Source organism: Phaenicophaeus curvirostris, chromosome 4, assembly GCF_032191515.1.
Source record: "Phaenicophaeus curvirostris isolate KB17595 chromosome 4, BPBGC_Pcur_1.0, whole genome shotgun sequence".
Lineage (NCBI taxonomy): Eukaryota > Metazoa > Chordata > Aves > Cuculiformes > Cuculidae > Phaenicophaeus > Phaenicophaeus curvirostris.
In genome coordinates this window covers 49,016,151-49,042,284 of record NC_091395.1, presented here as the reverse complement: position 1 = coordinate 49,042,284, position 26,134 = coordinate 49,016,151, and the positions used below count along the sequence as shown (strand labels likewise).

At 38.5% G+C, this 26,134-nt stretch overlaps 1 protein-coding gene across 4 annotated transcripts in view; it reads left to right on the top strand.

Annotated features, from left to right (window-relative positions):
- The window catches only part of CEP135 (centrosomal protein 135), a 56,236-nt gene that overhangs the window by 20,046 nt on the left and 10,056 nt on the right, over positions 1-26,134 (top strand). For 2 of the 4 annotated variants that reach the window (XM_069856007.1, XM_069856009.1), the window contains exons 1-20: positions 1,542-1,694; positions 2,839-3,029; positions 3,550-3,717; positions 7,147-7,288; positions 8,948-9,032; positions 9,972-10,100; positions 10,908-11,123; positions 11,667-11,732; positions 12,652-12,802; positions 14,899-15,092; positions 15,571-15,714; positions 16,273-16,416; positions 16,706-16,783; positions 16,938-17,065; positions 17,213-17,328; positions 17,399-17,553; positions 18,070-18,125; positions 19,136-19,304; positions 23,094-23,204; positions 25,382-25,567. In XM_069856007.1, coding sequence (XP_069712108.1) covers positions 1,582-1,694; positions 2,839-3,029; positions 3,550-3,717; positions 7,147-7,288; positions 8,948-9,032; positions 9,972-10,100; positions 10,908-11,123; positions 11,667-11,732; positions 12,652-12,802; positions 14,899-15,092; positions 15,571-15,714; positions 16,273-16,416; positions 16,706-16,783; positions 16,938-17,065; positions 17,213-17,328; positions 17,399-17,553; positions 18,070-18,125; positions 19,136-19,304; positions 23,094-23,204; positions 25,382-25,567 — 2,742 coding nt within the window. In that variant the 5' untranslated portion in view covers positions 1,542-1,581. Of the gene's footprint in view, positions 1-1,541; positions 1,735-2,838; positions 3,030-3,549; positions 3,718-7,146; positions 7,289-8,947; positions 9,033-9,971; positions 10,101-10,907; positions 11,124-11,666; positions 11,733-12,651; positions 12,803-14,898; positions 15,093-15,570; positions 15,715-16,272; positions 16,417-16,705; positions 16,784-16,937; positions 17,066-17,212; positions 17,329-17,398; positions 17,554-18,069; positions 18,126-19,135; positions 19,305-23,093; positions 23,205-25,381; positions 25,568-26,134 lie in introns of those variants that run through there. The other 2 variants (XM_069856008.1, XM_069856010.1) reach the window with 2 other exon arrangements.

Below are 26,134 nucleotides of genomic sequence, written 5' to 3'. Positions count from 1 at the left end.
CTAATTACCCCCTGCCAACGCGCTCCCGGTCCCGGTATCAAACCCCATCGATGGTAGAGCCGGTGCAGTCGGGTCAGGCCGTGGCTGCATTCCTGGGTAATCGGGCGGAGGTGGTTCAGGTGGACGGCTCTCCTTTTCCTGGCAAAGTCGAATTTCTTCTAGCTTTGCCAGCAGTTTATCAAATTCTTGTCTGAAATTGGAACACTCAGGAGAGGGCGACACAGGACGTTCAGAGTCCTCACTAAACGAATCCTCTAAGGAATTAATTGAAGGACTTTCTGGAGGAGGAGGCCAAGGAGGACCTTTATGTCCTTCACCTTCGGTAGTGTGAACCTCCTCATGTTCTTCCACTGGGGGAAATGGGGGAGAAGGCCAATCTTTGGAAGGTGATGGTGGTGGTGGTGGTGCCTGTGTGGGTAAATTACTTTCAGAGAATGATAATGCAGATGCAAATGAACCACCACTGTTCTCTTGATTCCTATGCATAGCAGCATAAGCCAATGCGGCAACTTCTCGCTCGACTTTCATATCGCACAATGTCTCTTTAACTAATCGCCAAAGAGTAAGATACTGCCAAAGGCTCTTATTTCTTTTCGAGCATTCATCAAACAGTCTTTGTCCCATTCTCTCCCAAGTTTCTTCCTCGAATAGGGCAGCGGTCGTTGTAACAACGCCGCTTTGATAAGCCCATGTTAACATAGACTGCATCGCAGCTTTTTCGTAAGTAATTCCTCTCAGTGAGAGCCTATGTTGGAGGAGCTTCTGCGCAGATTCTATCTGAGCCTTGTCCTCGGAAGAAAGTGCCTGCCCCATCTCCTCCCCGACCGCTCGCCTGGCCAGTGGCGAGTTTCCTCAATTCTTTAAGCTGCGCAGCCCTGGAAAATTTTTTCCCGAGTGCCGGGGACAGCACTCACCTACGGTCGGCTTTTCCATACCCTCTGCCGCGTCTTCAGTCGTTCAAGGCAACTTCGGCAGGCCATCTGAGGGTCCCTGTTCGGGCGCCATTTGACGGAAGAAACGGGACAACACACAGTAATCAGTATGATTCTTGTGAAGCTGCTTTATTCGGGTTCGTTCTGCTTTTATAAAATTGTTTAACCATAGCCCGCCTTCAGTTATAACATTTTATAACCTTGAGGACCCTGGCTATGGCTTCCCAACTCCTCCCAGCCACAGTGCTTGGGCTGCTCATTGTATGCTGCCACCCAACAAATAGCTACCTTAAAACTTAAACAATCAAAGCATTGTTATAATGCAAGCGAAATAGCTACTTTAAAACTTAAACCAGCAAAGCACAGCTAAACATGTTGTAATGCCCTTCTTCACCACTGCCTAGGTAATATCTCAACATCCAAAACAGCACTGTTAAAACTTTGGAGTTGCTTTATGATTCTCTTTTTGATTTACTTAAATTTTGAGGGCATAATTGTGCACTGTATTTTCTTCACAAAAAAATGTTTTTTCCATTATTTTTTTCTGTATTGTTTCTTCTTTTAAGGACAAGTGCTATAACAGACAATCTTTTGCAGGTGTCCTTTTTTTTCTTGCTGTGACAGAAGCTGCTTTGGAGGTGTGTTTACAATGACTGCAACTGCAGAGCGAAGGTTCATTAATCTCAGGAAACGTCTAGATCAACTGGGCTATCGACAGCCATTGGGAGTGGAGAGTTTACCTTTGGTGGAAAAGCTTTTTAGGTATTCCAAAGGAGATTTATTAAAACCAAATAATCATATAGTAGGTATTTGAAAATAGGGAGAACACTTAGTCTGAAGATTATTTTCTAGCAATGTTATTTCAGAGCTAACGTTCAGTTCCTATGTATGATGAAGTCAAATGGGTTTGCTGAAGTGATGAGAACATTTTAAGATTTCATTTCATTCAGTAGAATTGTTTCTAAGGATCTGTGGTCTAGAAAATTCAATTTCTTTAACGTCATAAGAGAGCCAAGATAGTCACTATTGATATGTGTTTAAAGAACACACATAACTGGTGGTTCATAAAAATAATCCTTGTTATGACTTAAAATAAACACACTTGCAGCTCCGTTTTTTATGATCTCATTTGCAAGGTTTAAATTTATTGTCTCTGCAGTTTTTACAGAACACATAACAGGAGTGAAAAAAATTTTCAGCTGATCTTAATGTATCTTCCATTTCATGGCTTTGATTTGATAACAAACATAGTAATTTCGATAGTGATATGGTTTTATTTAGCTAAAGATGCAAATATAGGTATAGTGGTTCCCTTCCTCTCTAGAATCTAACACAGATAGAAGAACCATGGGTAGGCAGATGTGAAGTAATCTTCAACATTAAATCTCTTTCTGGTGTCTAACATAGGTTTAATCTCTCAATCACTGCCTTTGATACTATTTTCACAAAAATGTTTATGGCTGCTAATCTCATTTACTGAGCTTCTGATCTCCCTATAAATACTAATAACCTGACCTTTTCAGTTCTTTATTTGAAGTTTCTTCTGTAGTAAGCAGTGCTACGACTTACATAGTGAATGGAGAAAAAAAATAATCTTGCCAATTTTGAATATTTCATGTAGAAATGAGAATTTATTGAATTATCAAATGTAAACTTCCATATGCATTGTAAATATATTTATTTTTTATATTTGTCTCATCCTTTCCTATTTACTTTTTTTAAGTGAATGATTTCTGTCTTTAAGTTCTTCTTATGTGAATGTTCTCTCTGCCTTTCTTTGAACCCACTTGTTTACAGTGTTTATGATCTCAGGGAAGGTTGTGTTTCTCAGGCCATAACAAATATTTGCATCTGCAATGTAAAGGTTGATAACATTTCTAACATGTCTGATGCTCCTTTATTCTAGTGACCTTGTTCATACAACTGAGAGCTTGCGCAGTGCAAAGTTATCTGCTGGAAAAATTGACAAAGAAAGCAGAAATTATGATGCTATTTTGGAACCTTACAAAACAGAGAATGCTAAACTTACCAGGGAAAATAATGAACTACATGTGGAAAAATTAAAACTCAAAGAGCAATCTGATCGTCATATTAAGGGTAATATAAAAATTATTATACCTATTTTTCATCCTTCTGTGCAGAATAAAATTGTGGCCAAATCTTTGATCTGCAGGTTCATTTATCTGTACTTATAAGTGAGTGTGAGTGGTCATTGATGTTGGCACATTTAAGTAATTAAGGCTCATGTACAGACATTTATTTTGTAGTTAAAAATCTTCTGAAGTCTTGCAAATCATTGTTTTAATGAAACATGAAACTGTTAAAAATTTTTAAAACATACTTTCATACCTTTGAAGTGCTACTTTTTAATTTAAAATTGCAAACTACTGCTGTTAAATCTGCCTTTATTCTACAAAGGGGTATTATTTGTATAATCTGTATAAATATATATTTTGGTGTGTTCATTTGTGTATGTGTGTATATAGATAGATATGAGTATTTAGAAATTTCATGTTCTGGAGAAAGAATATAAGATTGTCTTTATGCTTATTTTGACTCTACTAGGAAAAATAATAATGAATGTGACAGATAATATTGCTTCTTCTCTCCCTTGAAGATTTGAAAGCCTCCTTAAGGCGGGTTGAACATGAAGCAGCTGACATGAAATTTCTCTATAACCAATATGTACATAAAATTAAAATACTAGAAAAAGAGAACAAAGCCAAGACTGAAAAAATTCGGCAGCTTCAGGAGAAGAATCTGCAAGCAGTGGTACAAACACCTGGTAAGTGTAAATAATCTAGATATTTTCACTTTTTTTCTAGGCTTTTGGTTCTTCAGAACATAATCATTTGCTTCTAGGAAGAGAAGTTACTACAGTAAAATACTTAGCCAATAAAATAACATTACCATTTTGACGTTTTGGCTCTGAATTCAGTCTTTTTCTCCAAAGCAATTTCATTAGCACATCATTATGGGAGACAGTACTCAAGGGCAAGGGAGCCCAGGAGGGCTGGGAGCTCTTCAAAGGGGTGGTCCTAGCAGCTCAGGAGAAAGCCATCCCCGTGGTCCGGAAAAAAAGCCGGCAGGGGAGAAAGCCAGCTTGGTTGAATAGAGAGATCTTGAGGGATATCAAGAAGAAAAGAAATGTTTATGGCCTCTGGAAGAAGGGACAGGCCTCTTGGGTGGACTACAGGAGGGAAGTGAGATTGTGTAGGGAAAAAATCAGAAGGGCTAAGGCTCAGCTAGAAATTGGATTGGCCAAGTCAGTGAAAGATAACAAAAAATCTTTCTACAAATATATAAATAATAAAAGGTGGACTAGGGAGACCATACAGTCCCTATTGGACACAGAAGGGACAACAGTAACAGGGGATGAGGAAAAGGCTGAGGTGCTTAATGCCTTCTTTGCCTCAGTCTTTAGTCGTAAGGAGGGTCGTTCCGCCTGTGTACAAACCCAGGAGCTAGAGGAGCATAATGAGGCTCCCATGATCCAAGAGGAGGTGGTCAGAGACTTGCTAGCCCGACTGGACAGTCACAAGTCTATGGGGCCGGACGGGATTCACCCTAGGGTACTGAAGGAGCTGGCGGATGTGCTGGCCAAACCCCTTTCCATCATCTTCCAACAGTCCTGGAAGACTGGGGAAGTCCCACTGGACTGGAGGCTGGCTGATGTTGTGCCCATCTACAAAAAGGGCCGCAGGGAGGACCCAGGAAACTACAGGCCTGTCAGTCTGACCTCAGTGCCAGGGAAAGTCATGGAACAGGTGATCTTGAGTGCTATCATGAAGCACATGCAAGAGAACCGGGTGATCAGGCCCAGTCAACATGGGTTCACAAAAGGCAGCTCTTGCCAGACTAACCTGATCGCCTTCTATGACAAAGTGACCCGGCTACTGGATGAGGGAAAGGCTGTGGATGTGGTCTTCCTGGACTTCAGCAAAGCCTTTGACACAGTTTCTCACAGCGTTCTGCTTGAGAAACTGTCAGCCTCTGGGCTGGACAGGCGCACACTCTCCTGGGTGGAAAACTGGTTGGATGGCCGGGCCCAGAGAGTGGTGGTAAATTGTGTGAAATCCAGCTGGAGGCCAGTGACAAGTGGGGTTCCCCAGGGCTTAGTGCTGGGTCCAGCCCTGTTCAATGTCTTTATCAATGACCTGGATGAAGGCATCGAATGCACCCTTAGCAAGTTTGCGGACGACACTAAGCTGGGTGGAAGTGTCGATCTGCTGGAGGGTCGGGAGGCTCTGCAAAGGGATCTGAACAGGCTGGACTGCTGGGCAGAGTCCAATGGCATGAGGTTTAACAAGGCCAAATGCCGGGTCCTTCACTTGGGGCACAACAACCCTATGCAGTGCTACAGACTGGGAGAAGTCTGTCTAGAAAGCTGCCTGGAGGAGAGGGACCTGGGGGTGTTGGTTGACAGCCGACTGAATATGAGCCAGCAGTGTGCCCAGGTGGCCAAGAAGGCCAATGGCATCTTGGCTTGTATCAGAAACGGCGTGACCAGCAGGTCCAGGGAGGTTATCCTCCCTCTGTACTCGGCACTGGTGAGACCGCTCCTCGAATACTGTGTTCAGTTCTGGGCCCCTCACCACAAGAAGGATGTTGAGGCTCTGGAGAGAGTCCAGAGAAGAGCAACAAAGCTGGTGAAAGGGCTGGAGAACAGGCCTTATGAGGAGCGGCTGAGAGAGCTGGGGTTGTTTAGCCTGGAGAAGAGGAGGCTGAGGGGTGACCTCATTGCTCTCTACAACTACCTGAAAGGACGTTGTAGAGAGGAGGGTGCTGGCCTCTTCTCCCAAGTGACAGGGGACAGGACAAGAGGGAATGGCCTCAAGCTCCGACAGGGGAGGTTTAGGCTAGACGTTAGGAAAAAGTTCTTTACAGAAAGGGTCATTGGGCACTGGAACAGGCTGCCCAGGGAGGTGGTTGAGTCACCGTCCCTGGAGGTGTTTAAGGCACGGGTGGATGAGGTGCTGAGGGATATGGTTTAGTGTTTGCTAGGAAAGGTTGGACTCGGTGATCCGGTGGGTCTCTTCCAACCTGGTTATTCTGTGATTCTGTGATTATGTTAGGACAAATTTGAATGAAAATTTAGATTCCATTGAAAAGCTGTTAAGTTAAAATGTAAATTGTAAGCACTGTTAATCAACAGTGCTTTTTCATGCTGCACCTTGTCAGAGGCAAGTTGTTTGACACTTAAATCTTTTTAAAAGCTAATTGATGATGTCTAAATGACTAATTCAGATTCTTGTAACCAAGATCTAAAAGTACCAAGATGCAAAATATGTCTACAAACAAATATTCCCACTACCTGAAAGTTTCCGGGTTAATTTCTTTCTCCAGGGTTTCGTTTTTCTTCAAGCTAAGGGAAATAAGAGAATTATTTTGTGAAATTCTGAAATTATCTTTTCTTTCCAAGTCATTGAATTACCTATTTTTGGCATCTGAGAAAAATTAGCAGGTAGTTAGGTGAAATTATAATTCTTACCTATTTATCCCCAGCTTTCTGCATTTCATGTCTTTTATTTCAAAGATGCCATGTTACCCTTTTGTTTGCCTTTCTGAATACCTGCCCCTTGGTCGCTAGTCTTCTGGGATTTTTCTGCACTATGGCATCAAATATTGTATGTTCTTATTTAATCATGTGATTAAGCGTAATTGTTCCTTCTGGAAATAATGCCATGTCTTTCTTTGCTTTTAATATAATGTTACCATGCAAGCAAATAATCTGCTCTGCTTGGTATGCTTATAATATTTATTAACTGAAATGACAGTAGGATAGAAGGAAAAACAAACATTACTAAACAATGCAGACATTAATTCCATCATAAAATAGCTCTTACATGAGAAAACAAAATGTCTTGTGATGTTTAAATTTATTTTTTTATTGGGATAAATCAATAACAGGTTGAACAAGTTTGAACTGTAGAATATTTAGGGTCTTAAACACTGGTGAAAGTTACTTATTCTGATCTTTGCATGTTTCCTAATCATAAAAACTGAACTTCAGCAAAGCTGATACTAGAACGTATAAACTAGGCAAAGCTGTTGTCTGGAACATATAAATTTTATGAACTTGTTAGCGGGAGATTAAAATGGTGAAATATGTCAGTTCAGAAGCACTGGAATCAATAGGAAATTTCATTTTGTATTAAAGAAGATTCCCTCCTTTAACTCCAAGTAATAGGCATTTGGTTTGGGGCTTTTTTAGGCGGCAGAAAAAGAAGCATTCCCTTCAGGCGTCAGCGTATGCAGATAGACCAGCCTGTCCCACCATCAGGTGTTAGTGCCTATCCAGTTCCTCAGCCAGAGGACCCTTATATTGCAGACCTTCTTCAGGTGGCTGATAATAGGTAATCCAAAAAACTTTTAAATCTTGAAGTACAGGTGTTAAATATTCACAGTGATTTTCCAACCCCTACCCTCCTTCTGCCTTTCAAATTTGCCTCAAACAAAATGGTATTTCATTATGTTTTAAGAGCACTATAGTTCTCAAAAAGATTTTTCTAAGGGATTGACAGTGCTGCCTATGACAGTGTTACAATGGATATTTAATAAGCTGCTTGTTTCCTTTAAAAGATTTCTTTTTAGATTTCTGTACTGTCTCTGCTATTATAGGTCATTTTAGATTGGATGTTCTGCAAAAGAAGCTAGGTCTAATATTTTGCATAGGAGTAAACCAGTTTCCTGATTATTTTGGAAGACTAAAATAGTCTTGATTCTTGTAATAGTAGTTTTTGCTTGGGAACCTATATTGTGAAAGGTTCAAGTAAAATCTTTTTTCTTATTTAGTCTGGCTTGCATAGCAAGGTGTTTGCAGCAGGAGGTCTGCAGGGGTGGCCTCTCTGAGAAGAGACCCATCACAAGTCACAGCTGAGCCCATCAGCCAAGTTGGTGACTTCCCTGTTAAAATGCATTTAAGAAAGGGTAAAAAAAGACACACTGTGTAGTAGCAGTGACAGGGAGGAGTGAGAGTAATGAGAAAAACAACCCTGCGGACACCACCGTTAGTCAAAAAGGAGGGGGAAGAGGAGGAGGCGGTGCTTCAGGCACTGGAGCAGAAATTCCTCTGCAGGCTGTGGAGAGGACCATGCTGATGCTGCAGGTTGTCTGTACAGCCTGCGGAGAGCACCACATCAGAGGACCTATCCACACTGTAGCCCACAGAGAACCTTGTGCTAAAGCAAGTGGACATATCCTGAAGGAAACTGTAACCCGGGATGCAGGCTCCTGACAGGAACTGCACCTTGTGGAGAGCAGCCTAGGCAGGAGCAAGTTTTCTGCTCCAAGTTCTGGCAGGAACTGTGGCCCATGAGAGATCCGCACTAGAACAGTCTGTTCTTGAAGGACTGTACTCTGTGGAGAGGACCGATTCTGCAGCAGCTCATGAGGGACTGTATCCCGTGGAGGAACCTCATACTGGCACAGGAGAATAATGTGAGGAGGAAGGAGCCACAAAGCTGAAGTGTTACAAAGTGACTGTAGCTCCCATTACCCATCTGTGCTGCGGCCAGTTGGGGTAGAGGGGAGGTATGATTTGGGAGTGAAGCAGTAAAGTTGAGTTTGGAAAAAAGCAGAGGATGGGAGGAAGGTGTTTGTATCTTGTCTCTGTTTCTCATCCTTCTGTGTTCTTAATTGACAGTAAATTGAATTCAGCCGAGTAAAAAATAAATTAGCCAAGTTTGTGTTGCTTGTGATAGTAAAAGATCCCCCTGACTTTATCTTGACGATGAGTTTTTAAATTTTTCTTATTTTCTCTCCCAGCCTGTTGAGGAGCAGGAGTGAAAGCAGATGGGTGGGGATCTGGCAGCCAGATCAACCCATTACACATGATCAACCCATTACAGTATCTCAAGCAACAGCTTCTGCATTAATCTTTAGTATGAACAAAACTTTTCTTTTTTTGTGACATATATATGTTCAAGAGTGAAGAGAAAATAGTAATATTGAATTGTTCTATACATATTTTTCCATGAATACAGATAAACGGTATGTATATTGCTACATTTCAGAATTCATGAACTTCAGTCAGAAGTAACAGAACTACAGGAAAAACTGGAGATATCTGAACGTGGAATGAAAAATTACAGCAAACAGGTATGTTTACAGATTTTTTTGCATTATTATTATCTGGCTGTAGTAGCCATTGTACTAGCCTGGATTATAATTTCTGGTTTAACCTCACTGGGAAAGCATTATGGGGCTTGTGAAATACAAGTATTCTAACTTGCTTATGTTGAGGTATTTCTCTCCTCTGTTTTTGGAAACAGCAGCAATGATAAAATACATGCCTGCTACTTTTGCTGACATATTTTGTGTACTAAAATTACCTTAAATAAGCTAAACTTGTTGATTCTAAGTAGAATTTGTGTATGTCCTGGGTTTTTAGTGCAGAAGCATTAACTGGTCCAAAATATTTTGTTCTACAGATATGTTAGGATAATTTATTTCACTGTCTGGACTGGTTATATTTTTTAATTTTTTGAGACTTAATTTATGAATAACAGATTGTACAGTATTTTGATTGGAGTAGATCGATAAGATTATATATAATCATTAAGTGAGGGAATTGCATTGATTGTTCATATGTATATATGACTTTCAACATCCTGGTTTTTCTCTTCCATTATTCTCTGGTTTTTGGCTCTTTGATTTTCAGACTGAAATATTCACCAAATTAGCTGATGTGAAAGCTTTTTTTTCCCAAATTTAAATGGGCGGTTAATTTGCAACATCATTTAATTTCACTTTTAACTGAAAACCGTTGACTTATCTTCAAGAAAATAATCTATTAGGAATTGTCCCACTATTTTTTCCCAAATATTATATTTGATTCATTTATGTTTACTTGTTTTTATTTAAGAAAATCACTTTGTTCAGAAAATAAACTGAATAAAAAATAATCAGATATTAAAAATAAAAATTGTATTATTAGATGCATATATTTTTACTGAATGTTCTGTAGGTCAATATTTGAACAGTTTCCATGAAAAGGCATAGAAGATACTAATTAATGGGATTTTTTTTCCATCAAAGGTTGAGCTAAGAGACAAAGAAATAGAGCGCCTAGTGCTAGCATTGGATGGTGGGCGTTCTCATGAGGTTCTCTCTCTGGAATCACGAAGTAAAAGCAATGAGAAGCTTATTGACCATTTGAATTTGCAGGTAATGGTTTTATTACTTTTGCTTAGTCAAAACTAAGAATACTAGCAATCAAAAAAATCCACAAAACTTCTAGCTCTATTAGACACTGCTGGAGGGTAGGGAGGCTCTGCAAAGGGATCTGAACAGGCTGGACCGCTGGGCAGAGTCCAATGGCATGAGGTTTAACAAGACCAAATGCCGGGCCCTGCACTTGGGGCACAACAACCCTGTGCAGTGCTACAGACTAGGAGAAGTCTGTCTAGAAAGCTGCCTGGAGGAGAGGGACCTGGGGGTGTTGGTTGACAGCGACTGAACATGAGCCAGCAGTGTGCCCAGGTGGCCAAGAAGGCCAATGGCATCTTGGCTTGTATCAGAAACAGCGTGACCAGCAGGTCCAGGGAAGTTATTCTCCCTCTGAACAAATAGAGAGAGAAGAGGAGAGAGGTGGAGAGAAGAATATGCCCTCATATCTTGTGAAATTTAGGACAACTCAGAATACGCTGGGTCTACTGGACTGATGCCCATGATAGGCTTCTTTTCTACAGATCTCTGCTTTTCAGTAATTTGTTTTTAGAGTAAACATAAAGTTTTGGAGACCAGGTAAAGAGCAGTATAACAATGAATTCCTTCACTTGCACCTTTGTAAAACTGTATTTTTTCATGTTCATAAGCATCGCACTCTCAAGATAGAAAATACTGCCATTTTGATCAGGATGTCCTTTTTTTACTATGAATATGGAAATACTGTGTTTCAGAGGATTAGGAGGAACCTTTGCGACCTAGTCTAATAATATATATATTAATGTTTTAATGAAAATTGTCTTTCAGGTTGAGTACCTTCAGCAAACAAACAAAGAACTTGAAAATCGCATTCAAGACCTCCTGGATTCTAAACAAAATGTGACTAGTGAAGTAGTGCATTTAAGCAATAAAAATGAAGAACTGTGTCAAGAACTGAATGAAATAGACCACTTGGCACAGCAGTTGGAAAGACACAAGGAAATTGTGCTTGAGACTGCTGATAAGGAAATAGGAGAAGCAAAGGTAATCATTAGTGTGTTACAATATGAGGGATCTGCCTAGCTCTCAGGTAGCTTTATATCTCTTAATTGCAACTAATGACCTAATGGTTTGTAAGGGAAAATTAAAAAGGCATTTTTCACTTAATATCTTTTCACCTAAAGGTGCTTCATCATAGCAATTTTGTCTCTTTACTGTATTAGGTGAGCTGAGTTTAGTTAAGAGGTAATCTGCCTTCTTCTGTTAGCTGAGTATAAAATACAGTTCTGAGGTATTTGTAACTACTGATAGGTAATGCTTGTGTTTAGAGGATTTTTTTTCTATGAGGAGTCATGCAGTGAGATTTATTTAATTGTTGTGCTCAAGAAGAGCATGGATGTGTATACCAAAGTTTTTTTGTACTTTCAGTTAATAAAAGCTTTACTTCTAAAAATTTGGCAGGTTAAAAGGAACTAATTATGCTTTATTTCTTACAAAAATAGTCTATTTCCTTAATTTTTTTGGTAACAAAGTAATTGTAATTTTGAATGCATAACTTCTAACATATAGATTAATTTTGGTTGATAGAAAGAAATTGAAAGAAAACACAATGAAATACAGGATCTCGAAGAAACAATAACAAGGCTTAAATCGGTAAGTAAAAATACTCAGTTCTTGTTAGTGGCACTTCTGTCATACTGTCATCCACATGATTCTTTCATTTAATATAAAAACTAACAATTTAACAATTAATGAGCACTTCTACAGTACCCCAAAACTCTATTCTAATAAAGTACTAGTTGATAAATGAAAGAGCTAACAAAGCTCTGTAGACAGTATGTGTCGCTATGTCCTTATTGTGCATTTTCTTATTACTCCTCTATGAAGTTGTAATTCCCATAACATAATCATTTTCAGCAGAAATTAGTTGTGACATCCTAGAGGATTTTCTTAATTTAGAAAGTACTTTGTCTCATATTCAACATGTGAATAATTATGCAATACTTGCTCACTCAGAAGAAAACATTATAGCCCAGGTGAAAAACATCAGTATGATCAATTACTTGAAGACCAAACTCTTTGCAGCATACAGGAAGTTGTGTATTAGTTGAGTACAGTGTTCTGTTCTAGTATTTCTAGTGAACTTGAAAATACAAAAATATTTCATTTTTCAGAGCACCAGAGTATAGGAAAGATATGCCAAATAGCCTTTGATTAGCTGCAGTGTTTGGTTGACTGGATGTACTGTAACACCAACAGTGTTAGTAAATGCCATTAAAAATTATTTCTTGCTTTCATTACTTTTTCCATGTTTGTAGCCCACTATCCCTCTTGTTTGTTTTCTTGAATTAAGCAAGGGTTAATTTTGCTTGTTTTGTTACTGACTGCAAACCATGTCAAAAGTAATTTTTACTTTGATGTCATAAGAGGTAAGGTAAGAACAATTGGTGGCCTTCAGGTTAAGCAGAAGTAAATAGTGTCAAATATGAAGAGTTTAACAAAATGTTAAATATTTTTTTCCAAATGTCTGTATTGGCATTTCTAATTTTTGCAATAATACTTGTTACTTCAGGAGTTGTGCTCATGTCGTAAGGAGAATGAGCGACTGAGTGAAGAACTCTTCGGGAAAGCAGATGATAAAGAGAATCTTGAAGTGTTGTTAAACCAGCTTGAACGAGAGAAACAAAGGTTGACAGAAAAAACAGAGACCTTTGAAATAAAAGGTAAACCATCAAAAGGTAAACCATCAAATGTAGACTACTGTGAATTATCTTCCTACATTTTCTCAAATAAGAAACTACCTACTTAAGGTACAGTTTATAATACTAGAAGACTTGATATACGTCAACTGAAAAGAAGACTGTAAGTCTTCAGTATGAATTGAAATGATAACTTCTGTCATGGAAACGTGTTTTTATTCTATATGTGAGAACCAAGAGGTGAGCTATTTACTGTGATCCACAGGGCATCCTAACAGTATCATAGAATCATAGAATAACCAGGTTGGAAGAGACCCACCGGATCATCGAGTCCAACCATTCCTATCAAACACTAAACCATGCCCCTCAGCACCTTGTCCACCAATCCCTTAAACACCTCCAGGGGAGGTGACTCAACCACCTCCCTGGGCAGCTTGTTCCAGTGCCCAATGACCCTTTCTGTGAAGAATTTTTTCCTAATGTGCAGCCTAAATATCTTCTGGTGGAGCTTGAGGTCATTTCCTCTTGTCCTGTCCCCTGTCATTTGGGAGAAGAGGCCATCACCCTCCTCTCCACAACCTCTTTTCAGGTAGTTAGAGAGAGCAATGAGGTCTCCCCTCAGCCTCCTCTTCTCCAGGCTAAACAACCCCAGCTCTCTCAGCCGCTCCTCATAAGACTTGTTCTCCAGCCCCTTCACCAGCTTTGTCGCTCTTCTCTGGACTCGCTCCAGAGCCTCAACATCTTTCTTGTGGTGAGGGGCCCAGAACTGAACACAGTATTTGAGGAGCGGTCTCACCAGTGCTGAGTACAGAGGGAGAATAACCTCCCTGGACCTGCTGGTCACGCCGTTTCTGATACAAGCCAAGATGCCATTGGCCTTCTTGGCCACCTGGGCACACTGCTGGCTCATGTTCAGTCGGCTGTCAACAAACACCCCCAGGTCCCTCTCCTCCAGGCAGCCTTCCAGCCAGACTTCTCCTAGTCTGTAGCACTGCATAGGGTTGTGCCCCAAGTGCAGGACCCGGCATTTGGTCTTGTTAAACCTCATGCCATTGGACTCTGCCCAGCGGTCCAGCCTGTTCAGATCCCTTTGCAGAGCCTCCCGACCCTCCAGCAGATCCACACTTCCACCCAGCTTAGTGTCGTCCGCAAACTTGCGAAGGGTGCACTCAATGCCTTCATCCAGGTCATTGATAAAGACATTGAACAGGGCTGGACCCAGCCCTGAGCCCTAGGGAGCCCCACTTGTCACTGGCCTCCAGCTGGATTTCACACAATTTACCACCACTCTCTGGGCCCGGCCATCCAACCAGTTTTCCACCCAGGAGAGTGTGCGCCTGTCCAGGCCAGAGGCTGACAGTTTCCATAGTAGTAGTACTATGGCAGTTTCATACAAAATAATTTCTTTTGCCCAAAACTTTTTATTCTCTGCCTTTCTGAATGAGTATATTCAGATTGTTTCTTGAGAGCTTTATTCAGCTGGATCTTGAAAACCTCCAGGGATGGAGGTTCCGCTGCCTCTCTAAGAAACCAATTCATATATTTGTTTAACCATAGAGTAAGAGATGTTTTCCTGTATTTCTTGTAATTGCCTATAGCAGTTAATCACCATTGGCCCTTGTTAACCTACTCTGTACTTCTGTGAAGCAACTGGCTCCATCTTATCTGTAACGCCCTCTCAGTATTGTCAGGCTTCTCTTGGGTCCCCAGCTCTTCTCTAGGCTGAAAAAGCCCGGTTCCTTCAGCCATTACCCATAGGACAAATATTCTGCTCCCTGACCAGCTTGGAGGACCTCTACTGGACTCCTTCAAGTTTATAAACAACTTTCTTGTACTGAACACAGTATTGTAAATGTGATCTAATGAGTGCTAGGTAAAGGGGAATAATCACACCTCTCAGTCTGTGTCTCCATTGGTACAGCCCAATATGCTGTTACGCTTCTGTAGGTTCTAAAGTACTACTGACTTATGTTTAGCCTATCATCAACAAGGACTCCTGCGTCCTTTTCAGTAGATTTGCTTCCCAAATCATTGCTGGGAGTTTGTCTATCCCAAATGCAAATATCTCTGTGGGAATTCATGAGTTTCCTATATAGTTGTTTTTAATTCTTTTTCTGCAGAACGAGAACTTGTGCTAGAAATAGAAAGAATGAGATTAGAATGTGGTATAGCCCTGGGAGACAAATCTCCATCTCGTCTAGATGCGTTTGTAAAGACTTTAGAAGATGACAGAGATTATTACAAGCGAGAATTAGAATACCTTCAGAAAATGATAAAACGAAGGCCTAGTCCAAGCCGTAGGACTCCAGAGAAGGTAAAGTTCTTGCTGTCAAGACAAGCTGAAATAATAATGGAAATAACGGAAATACTGAGAACTGTTAAAGGAGCTACGAAATATATTTTCAAATTTCATAGCAGTAAATGACTATATTAGTTTTTAAATTACATTATTAATGTAGAAAATTAACTGAGTGAAATTCCAGTGAACTTCCATTTTATTTTCCTATTTACGTGTTACAGTAAAATATTAATTATTGAGCAGTTTGTTTGACATAAGTAGAACTAGATGATAAACAGACAAAAATTGAAATCTCATTGTTAGCAATTTTATATGTTCTTATTGCTTCTGTTATACCACTAATACGAGGTTTTTTCTTGCAATTAAAATTTGTAGTGTACTACGTGTTTTTCACATATTACTAATAGTATGGGTTCTTTATTTTTCATATTAACTATTCAAATATTTTAATTAGTATATTTTAGCGTAGATTTTTTTTTTAATCACTTTGCAGAGTGAAGATCTTAGATTCATCACCAGAGAAAGAGACGAGCTACGGTCTATGTTAGACAGATTTGAAAAACACATGATAGAAATTCAGTCCAATGTCAAATTATTGACTGCAGAAAGAGATAGATTAAATGTTCTTTATCAACAGGTAAGAAGGTATTGTTTGTAATTGACGTTGAAAGAGCTGATTAACACTTCCACTGTTGCCTATTTAAAATGAAAAACCTTCTTTCTATAATAGAACTTGAGGAGTATAGACATACTAGAATACAACCAAGAACAATAAATATACCTATATTTATTACTTGTTAATAAAATTGTGTTTTCCAAAGTTAGTATATTAACTTCAAAGCCACTATAACTTGCCACACCAGCATTCGGAAATGAGAAAGATCAGGAAAAATAATCAGTAGTGCGCGTAAGAAAATTGGGTAAAGATACAGACTAGAAAGCAAGGAAGAAGTGATAGTTAACTGATTTGAAACTGGAGTGAAGTTAGGCTATATTTGGTACTGTGAAGGGATGATAAGTGTGTTGGCCGCATAAGTTGTCACACCACTGTGTGAATTAGGGAGTGTAGTTTAGTTATGTTTATGGAGTAATAAGACTATAATAGCACTTCTATGATAATAACAGCATTGGAACTTTCTTTTTTGTTAGTACTAATTGTAATCTTTGTATGCTAACAAATGATAATTTTTAAAAGTCTCAGAACGAATTAAACATGATGAGAAGAGAAGCAAAGCACAGTTTACTTTCTCAAAGTCATGTGGAAGAAGAAAGAAACATTGCATTGACTGACTTCAGGAGACTAATGGCAGAAAAAGAAAGCCTCAGAGAAAAACTAAAGGTGAGCTTTTATAACATTGCTTTGGTTGGGACCAAACATAAATATACTTTTTCTTTAAAAAAAAAAAACAAACCCCAACCAAATAAGCCAAAACCAAACTCAGTGATGTTGTGTTGAACTGCAGGGCTGTATTTTCAGCTAGTGCTCTGTAGCTTTACAGAGAGAAATTTGTATTTGATCATATATCTAAGAGTGTACAGCAATGTTTTCTTAAACATTAAGAGTAAATTTTATGGTTAAATCTAAGAATGTGTATCTTATTACATGTAATTCTGTATTTCTATCTCAGATTCAGCAAGAAACAGCTAACCTTGAAAAGTCAAAGATGCAGCGTGACATTTCAGAACTGGAGAATAACATTCAAGGAGTAAGTGCTTTTTTAGCAAGTAAGCTTCTAAAATAGGATAGACTTTTCAAGCAATTAATTTTGTTAGCTGTTTTCAGCTTAAATTTATTTAAAAAACAAGTTGTGATAGTGTTCTACAACAATAACATGTTTGGTTATTTTTTTTAAATTGCAGTTTGAGCTGGAAAGGTGTGAACTAAAGACTACAGTCTCTATCCTGAAAGAAAGAATAAACTCTTTGGAAAATGAATTAAAATTGAAGTCCAGTAAATTCATCCAGACATCTGAGATTTGCTCACTTCAGTAAGTCTAATACAAAATGTGTTTGTCTTCCACAGATGTTAACATAATTATGCTTCCTTCCTGCACTTCAAGCAGTCTAAGAGCCATACAGTGATGACCCTGAATTAGAATTCCTAAACTTCTTTCAACTGTATACTTGTTTTCCAGGCTCTTAAATGACCAACTCCAGCGGTCTGTTGAAGATTTACAGCACCGATTGTCTCTCAAAAAGGATGAACTCCAGGCGGCTCAAGAAGAAATTGTAAAGCTAGAGGAGAAAATAGGTAATCACTAGTTATTTTTATGCTTATTTCCTGTTTTTAGAATAGGAAACACTTACTATTTTATTTATAGACAGGTTAAACCAGAGGAGCACTTCACAGGATGAAGCAGTCAATGTGCTTAGAAGTACTATTACTGTTTTGGACAAAGAAAAAGACAGTCTTCAAGAAACTGTAGATGAAAAAACAGAAAGAATCGCATGCTTAGATGACAACTTAGCTAATAAGGTATGTGCAGTAAAATCACTACCTTGCAGTCAGTTTGAGGATTTTTAAACCAGTTACTTTAAACCAGTTATTTTAAACCAGTTTTAAACCAGGGAAGGAAGACATTTTGCTTTGATGATAAAGCCTGTGCAGAGCTCTAAGCGTCACATAAACACTGTGTTTGGACCTAGCCAATACAAAGATGCATTTGCTAACTCAGTTGCATTTAATTTATGATTATTAGTGTATTCCTTAAACACTCCAAGAAAATAAAGCATTTTTTAAAATTTTGTGCTTAGAGGTATTTAGTAAGATATAAGGTTCTAGCCTGAATTGACAGATTCTATAGCTGACTTACATCTTTTTTGATGACAAGACAAAAGAAGCTTGGAAATTTCAATATGCAAAGATGCAGCTACTTACCAGTGAAGGTTAAAATAAAGGTTTAAATGTAAAGTTCTTTAACTTGAAGTCTCCTGTTAAGTTGCAATATAATAATATAATACCTGATGCAACTTTCACTTTCTATTTTCGTAGGAAAAAACTATTACTCATTTACGTCTAACTCTCTCTGAGCTGGAGTCCTCAACAGAGTAAGTGAAGACTAGGATGCCTTCTTCAGTGCTTTTACTTCAGTAGTGGTTTTAAAGTAAAAGTAGATGGTTGTTTTACTTACTTTGGTGAAATGGAGTTAATTCTGTTGAGTAAGGGAGTCTACTGTGTTGAGAAGCGTGTATTCAATTTTGAAAAGATTTCCCCTGAAGTTAGGTTGCAGGCTGCTAAGATACTGCTAAAACAGCCATTAACAATTGTTTGTCTATATTCACTTTCCTTAATTGGCAACATGTCTTAATTTTCAGTTAAGAAATAGCTTTTTAGTATTCTGAGTGCTCCACTAGATGTTACCAGATTGACTCAGGTAAAACTCAAAGCTGAAGTCTTAATTATTGGTAAGCTAATACTTTCCAGCTTAAACTATCATTGCAGTCTTAATTAAAATATATTTATTTTGGTTTTAGCTGGTCTTCATCTGTTTTTCTCTTTCTTGCCTATGTGATTTTCAAAACTATAGCTTTGTAAAAGAAAATATTTAAACACCAGTGTTTAAACATCTGAAGACCAATGTAACTGAATACTTGATACAGTGATGCGTGAAGTATCTGTAGCAAAAAACCTAATGCAAAAGTTTACTTAAATTCACATATATTTATATTTCTACTCTTTTGTTTAATCTTCTTCCTTACCCTTACTGTTGTCTTTCAAGTCTAAGCTGTCTTCTTCCTTTATGGTTTATAAAATACACAGTGGCTATCTACCAAACACAGGTAAACTTAAGTATCTGTAATTGCTGTTTGCATAATAAGATACATGTTACCAGATATATCTTCAGAGTTGAAGATGAATTAATTTGTGCATAATGACGTTTTACATTCTTAGCTTAGGTTTATGTTTAGCTTCAGTTTGTCAGCCTTCAGAGGAAGAATGTTACCCTTTTTTTTAAATAAAGAAAGATTCTGCATATGCAAAAGCCTATCTGATAGTTTTCAGTAGTATGTGGTATAGTATAAGAAGGGACAACTTGAATAAGATTTTCACTTGATAGCCAGTTGAAGGACATGCTGAGCAACAGAGACCGTGAGATATCTAGCTTACATCGCCAGCTTGATACGTCCCACGTAGAGCTTGCAGAAACAGGAAGAGTGAAGGAAATGGCTCTGAAAGAAAACAGACGATTGCAAGATGACCTAGCTACAATGGCCAGAGAAAACCAGGTATGAAGGAGGTACAGAATACTGGAGCGTTAAACTATTTGTTGCTTGCTCACATATAGTGGTACATCAAAACTGCTACATCCTCAATTTTCACAGAATTACAGAATGAACTGAGTTGGAAGAGACCCAAAAGGATCCTATTCCTGCATAGGGCAACCCCAAAATTTATACCATGTGTCTGAGTGCATTTTCCAAGTGCTTCTTGAATATTGTTAGGCTTGGCGCCATGACTGCTTCCCTGGTGAGCCTGTTCCAGTGCTCCACCACTCTCTGAGTGAAGAACATTTTCCTTATATCCATCCTAACCTCCCCTGGCACATCTTCCTGCCATTCCCTTGGGTCCTATCACTGATGACCAAAGAGAAGAGATCAACTCCTGCTCCCCCTCCTTCCCTGGTGTGGAAGCAATAAACTGCTATGAGGTTCTCGCTAAGTCTCCCTCAGGCTGCTGAACAGACCAACTGACTTCCCCTCTAGACTCTTCACCAGCTTTGCGGCCTTCCTCGGGACACTCTCCAGTAGCTTAATATCCTTATACTGCGGCGACCAAAACTGCACACAGTACTCCAGGTGGGGCTGCGCCAGTTTGGGGTAGAACAGGACAATCGCCTCCCTCAAGCAGCTAGCAATGCCATGTTTGATTCGCCTCAGGACAAAGTTGGCCCTCTTGGCTGCTAGGGCACACTGTAAGCTCATGAATTTTGATTTGGTATGTTTAATTATTGGTATTTCTTGAACACTGGGATGTTAAAAATTACTGGGCAGAAATTGTAAAAATGATTTAGATACTTTTGTAAGCATAGTCGATACGATTGGGGAGAAATAGACAAGATTTCAGTTTAATCACACTTACTCAGACTGAAAAATGAAATCTAAATAAAATAAATCTAGGAGACAATTATTTATACTATAATGAAATCATGTTAATTAGTTATATTACTTGGTAGTCAATTGGTAAAAATTTGTATTTATTGTCTATGGAACAGGGATCATTGAGAGAGAGCAGGAAATCACAAAAGCGGATGGCAGGTATATTAGTCAGATGAAAGCAAGAGGGAAGGGGAGGAGGTTGCTGGCACATCTGAATTCATTCTAGTGCGTAGTGATTTATTAGTTTCATCCATCTAGTTTCCATGAATCATGGAGTGTATTGAGTGAGCTATGACACATTTTGAGATTAGAATGTTTCTGAATGTAGATTTAAATGTTCATGTCTGTGAGCTTTGGTAATGGTGGCTGTAAAAAGGTATTGGCAGGTTTTTAATTCCTGGTTCTGGCAAAGGTGATTTCCACTTGTATGTGTTGCTCATCAGGAGCTTTGCTTTTACTGATGAACTGGGGAAAGATTGATGCTGCAGGGGAAAATAGAAGAGTACATAAGAGATACGAAGCAGAGGGATTAGAGAAATCTTATTTTTAAGATATGGTAGTCCTGAGTAGCATGAATTTGCCGATTTCAGGAATGGATAAGGATGCACAGTCGATGAGAATAGGAGGGGTTCCTTTTCCATTGTATCAAGTTTTTGTGGGGTTTTTAGACGTTGAATTCAAAGGTGCCATCTATTTCCCTGGAGAATTGTTCTTATTGGATTGTCTTTGCATTGGTAAGGTAGGTGTCATGGTGACGTGGTATCTTAGAGTTCAGCTGCATATTGCAGCTTTTTTGGGGGTATGTGTTTTTTCATGGAGATTCTGTTCAGGTACTTTATTGACTACTTGCAGAGTTTTATGTTATATGTTTTTATTTATGTTAGTTTTATATGATTTCATCTTTCTTTAGCTGTCTAGTTGTTTAGAGTCATAGTGTACCTCCTTGCTAACAGCTAGCCTGTCAGTAGCTTTACGCCAAAAAGCAGGTGGGAAGTGGATTATGATTTCCCAGTGGATTCTCAGTTGGTTCATGTGTATTCGTGGTCAACTTTACAATTGGGAGTTATACAATCCCTCTCAGCTGCTGTTGACTAAATGTATTTCCTTGTAAAGTGTACATTATAAAGGCACAACTTAAACTTATATCAGTTACAGAATCAAAGTTGAAATAAAGTCTTCAATGCCTTCAGGAATTACCTATTTCCGTAGGGCATCACGGAATATTTTATTGAAAGATGAGCCAGCTCAAGTTGAGAGTGTAGGTTAAATAAAAAATTTGCAAAACAGAAATAGTGAGAGATTCAGTGAATTAAACTGATTATCATCATTATTGTTCTTGTGGCATTTTCATCTTGAGATGTTCTCCGGGGATCTGCAAGTTAAACCAACCACTGGTGTCTGAAGGCTTGTTCTTTCAAGAGCATAAGGGGCTCGTATAGTGTATGTCTTTTTACACTCTTCCTGTTCATCACTCCTCCCATCTCTTCCTACTTGGAATTCTCTGTGTCTGGGGTCCATGGCTTGGAGACCCTGATGTGCATTCAGGCTTCTTAATCCCTCCCATAGTTTGAGGAATAATGAGCTGGGTTTGTGCACCAGCTGGTTACTGCTGACCAAAAGCCTCCCAGCTCCAAGTGCATGACATGGGTGTCCCTGTACAACAGAATGTGCGTATGGACAACATAAAACAAAAATGTCCAGTATTTTATAAGGCTAAGTAACATTTTTTTATTGGGCTAAGCATTGGAAAGACTACGTGGAGAGTATGTGAATGTGATTTAAAGAGCTAGCCCAGAATTTTACTGCAGCTCATTGCTGCCCATTCAATTTGTATAGCAAGTACAATTACTGCAGCTTGTCATGAGACTCGGATGCCTTGTACAGTTTTGATGCTGAAATACAGTGAATTTAAACAAAGATTTGTAAATGTCAACACTAAAAATAATCAGGGCCTTGTTAGCAAAACCCATTTATTTCAATTTCCATCAGTCAATGCGGCTGAGTCTGAAGCTGGAAAGTACAACATGGCAAGATGTGAGTGAGTGATGTACTACCCTGAATAGTTCTTGCAAAACCTGTGGTACAATACATAGATACGTGGGTGTATTATTGAAATTAGAGATGCCATTCACAAGTACCTAATAAGATCAAATATTGACTATTATCATAATATGATGACTAAAGCTTTTGCAGTGTGCTTGGGAAGGCTGCCACAGAGACAAGCAGACTCGTTTCAGCATATGCTTGATAAGGTACACAATACAAAGACTACTGTTAATGAATATTAATATACAAAAAAAAAAAAGAAGGGAAAGAACTAAGGCCATGTCCTCTGTTTCCATCACATTTGATGATACTTTTGAGCTCTCAGACAAAGGTGAGAGCTGAAGGTGAGAGGGCCAGACATTAGCAGTTTCAGCATCTCATACAAATTCCATGGTGCATTTTCCATGTTTAAATATAATCTTAACAATGCATTTAGTTATTTTATCTTTCAGTTCTACTTTAAAATAAATGTTCTTTGGTTATAAAGCTGACTTTCTAGTGACACAAAACTTTCCTTCGCTCAGGCACAGTGAATCTTAAGGCTAGAAAAATCCCAGCTCCTGAATAACTGCATGTTGAATTTTCCTAAAATCAGTAGGGTGTGTCATCAGGGAAGCTGCAGATTTTATGAACTGGCATGATGTTCCTTGTTTTCTGTCATTTATTCTTGCTTGAAAACCATTTTCATGTATCTAAGGTAATAGGGGATATTTCTGAACCCTACAAATCCCAAAGGGATTTGACTAAATTACTTAAAAGTGGAATAAAGTAAAATCTAGGGCATATGCAATTACTTTGATTTAGTCTGATACAGTAATATATAGTGATTAATTTACTCTAATGCACTGTTTTGCCTTTATGTAATCTCTTTAGGCTATCAGTACTGAGCTTGAAGATGCGATACGTGAAAAAGAAGAAATGAAAACCAGGGTTCACAATTATATAACTGAAGTTTCCAGATTTGAGAGCTTGGTGGTTGCAAAGGTAAAAGTATCATTTATCAGTAGCAATATCTGTTTTCAATAAATCCATTGGTTTTTAAGTATAACATATTCACATTAGGATGCATTAAACAAATTAAGAAATGTCTGGGTCTTGTTCTTCCTTCTCATCTCATTTTCTTCTTTTATTCTTTTCCTTCTTTCCTCTGCAGTGTTTCAAGCTGCTAGTGGGTATTTATGTAAAACCTTATTGTATCTGAGGCACTGATATGTTCTGGCACAATTTCATTGGTTATGTTTCAGTTGACCATAACACTAGAGAATGACAATCAAATTGCATTTGGATGTCGTTTTGCTTTTTGAGTTTGGCAAGGCAACTAGTATAATATCTGGTACTATTTCATGGGAATAGGCACCTCAAATGATTTTTTTAATACTTTACACATTTTTAAAAGAAATTGTATATGTAGTCCTACAGGAAAATGTAAAGATAGCACATTGGAATGTTTTCTCTGTGGATGATAACAGTTTAGAGCTTTTGCCATACTGACAAAACAGTGCTCGTGTTAAATGTATTTTGTCCTGGTACTTGGATTCAAAAGTGTGACCTGTCTGAATTACAATGTACAATAATTTAAAACAAGTAGAATTTATGCCAAGACAACATGAACTGGTAAATTTATTATGTGACTTTAAACAGGAAAAAGTGAGGTTTTATCTGAATTTGACTTGCATGCTTAGACGAATGTATCTAACTTAAACCACTTTTTACAAGTAGAAACCAAAGCTTAGAGAAAAAATTAAAAGTCAATATTAGCTTAGAACCCCCAATTTAAAACACTTTAAGTTTATTTTTCAGTTATGTTTAGAATGTAATAATATATTGTATGTCCAAAGCACTTCAGCTACAGATGTGGCCACTTCTTTGGCAAATAAGAATCCAGTTATTCAAATCAGATACTAAGAAGCTGTAGAATATACAGCCAGTGACCAGTGGTGAATGGTTGGTTTCGGGGAGTTTTCTTGGATTACACCTGGATGTTGCCTGTGAAGACAAGGATTTACTTTTCTGCACAGCTTTCACTTAGATTAATTATGAGTTTCTGTTTCCCTAATGCCCCACCTCATTCTGTCTGCGCATTCCAAGTGCTGCAGGAAACACAGAAGGAGTATAAGAAACAATAGCCTTTCTTCACTACATAAATCTGATTCATACTAGTAACATGCTGATCCCCCTGTGCATTGTGTGAACAGGGGAAGAAGGGAATGGAGCTAAATAAAAAAAAAATTAATCACTGCCTTATAATATGCAACTTAATTTGGGCCAAATTAAAATTCACAAAGAACATTTGTTCCATCCCCGCATTGACTTGTAAGCACTAGCAGTTTTGTATTTTTATGATAGACTGCTCTAGGTGTATATGCCCAAATTGGGGCCTACAAGAAAGCTGGGGAGGGACTTTTTACAAGGGCATGTAGTGATAGGATGAAGGGGAATGGTTTTAAATTGGAAGGGGGAAGATTTAGATTACACATTTGGAAGAAATCCTTCACAATGAGGGTGGTGAGGCACTGGCCCAGGTCGCCCAGGGAAGTTGTGGCTGCCCCCTCCCTGGAAGTGTTCAGGGCCAGGTTGGATGGGGCTTTGGGCAGCCTGATCCAGTGGGAGGTGTCCCTGCACATGGCAGGGGGTTTGGAACTGGGTGATCTTTAAGATCTTTTCCAACCCAGATCATTCTATGATTCTATGTAATTGGTTATCGGTCTTTCAGGCACTGCTTTAATATAAATATTTGTAAGACCGCACTAAGTAAAAGAGCTGAAAATGCAGCTCGTGCTGCAAATTCTTGGAAATGGTAGCACTAGGACCAGTTCATCTTGGTAATGTTACCCTTGACAATGCAGAGAGATCCAAACTAATTTCTCCCCTGGGAGCCTTGAAACCCATTAACGACTGCTAATTGTAAATACTTCTATTTAATAAAACTGAATGCTATCACTGTGTTTATTTACTGTTTGGACTTGCAAAAGGGATCATGCCCTTTAGTAATTGCCTGAATAGTGGGATTAGGAGAGTGGAGAAGGATCCACTGTTTTCTGTCTGCTCTTCTGAGGAAAAGAAAAAAAAAAAAAAAGATATTGTAGAGAGTAAGCAGGAAAGAAGATCAAGCAACTTGAAGGTATGGTGATCGTTACAGACTGATTTACTTTTTCATCCAGGAAAAAGAAAACCAAGAATTGTTAGAGAAGTTCCGAATGCTCCATACGCAAGCTGAAGACTGGGAAATGAAGGCTCATCAAGCTGAAGGAGAAAGCAGCTCAATACGACTTGAACTCCTTTCTGTAGATACAGATCGGAGACATCTTCAAGAGAGGGTAGAACTTCTGGAGAAAGAGATTCAAGGGGTAATAACTTGTGCAGTGAAATTCTGTCAAGGAAAGTAGGATGCATTCAAGTGGTTTTTTAATATAGTCAACATGCTATTTTTAATGCTGTAATGGAAAATAATTCTTATATGTGAATGTTTCAAATGTGGACACCTAATTTTTAAACCAGTAACTGATTCTGGTTAGACTTTCCTTCTGCTTTTCTTCTTCCTTCCTTGCTTTCCCACAATTAGAATCACAGCATATTTTAATGCTTTTAGATCTCTTCTGTTGAAAAATCTTTGCTATTATGTAATTGTCTGTGTATTGCATCAAAATATTTGCATATAGCTTTATGAGTGTTTGTCAGCTAGATTTATGAGTATATTGCAGGCATAGTTTTTACATTTCTTTGAAGTTTTAAATGAAGTATTTGAAGCATTGGAGACCAGAGTAAAGGTAAAAATCTGGTAGTAGTAGTCCAAATTCGGAATCAGGATTTAATAATACAGAAACCTAGACTAATAGCACAGAAAATAATTAGGTTTATATTATAGAAGCAGTAACTTCATGGAGCTCAAGGAAGCTGTATTATAGGGGGGTGAT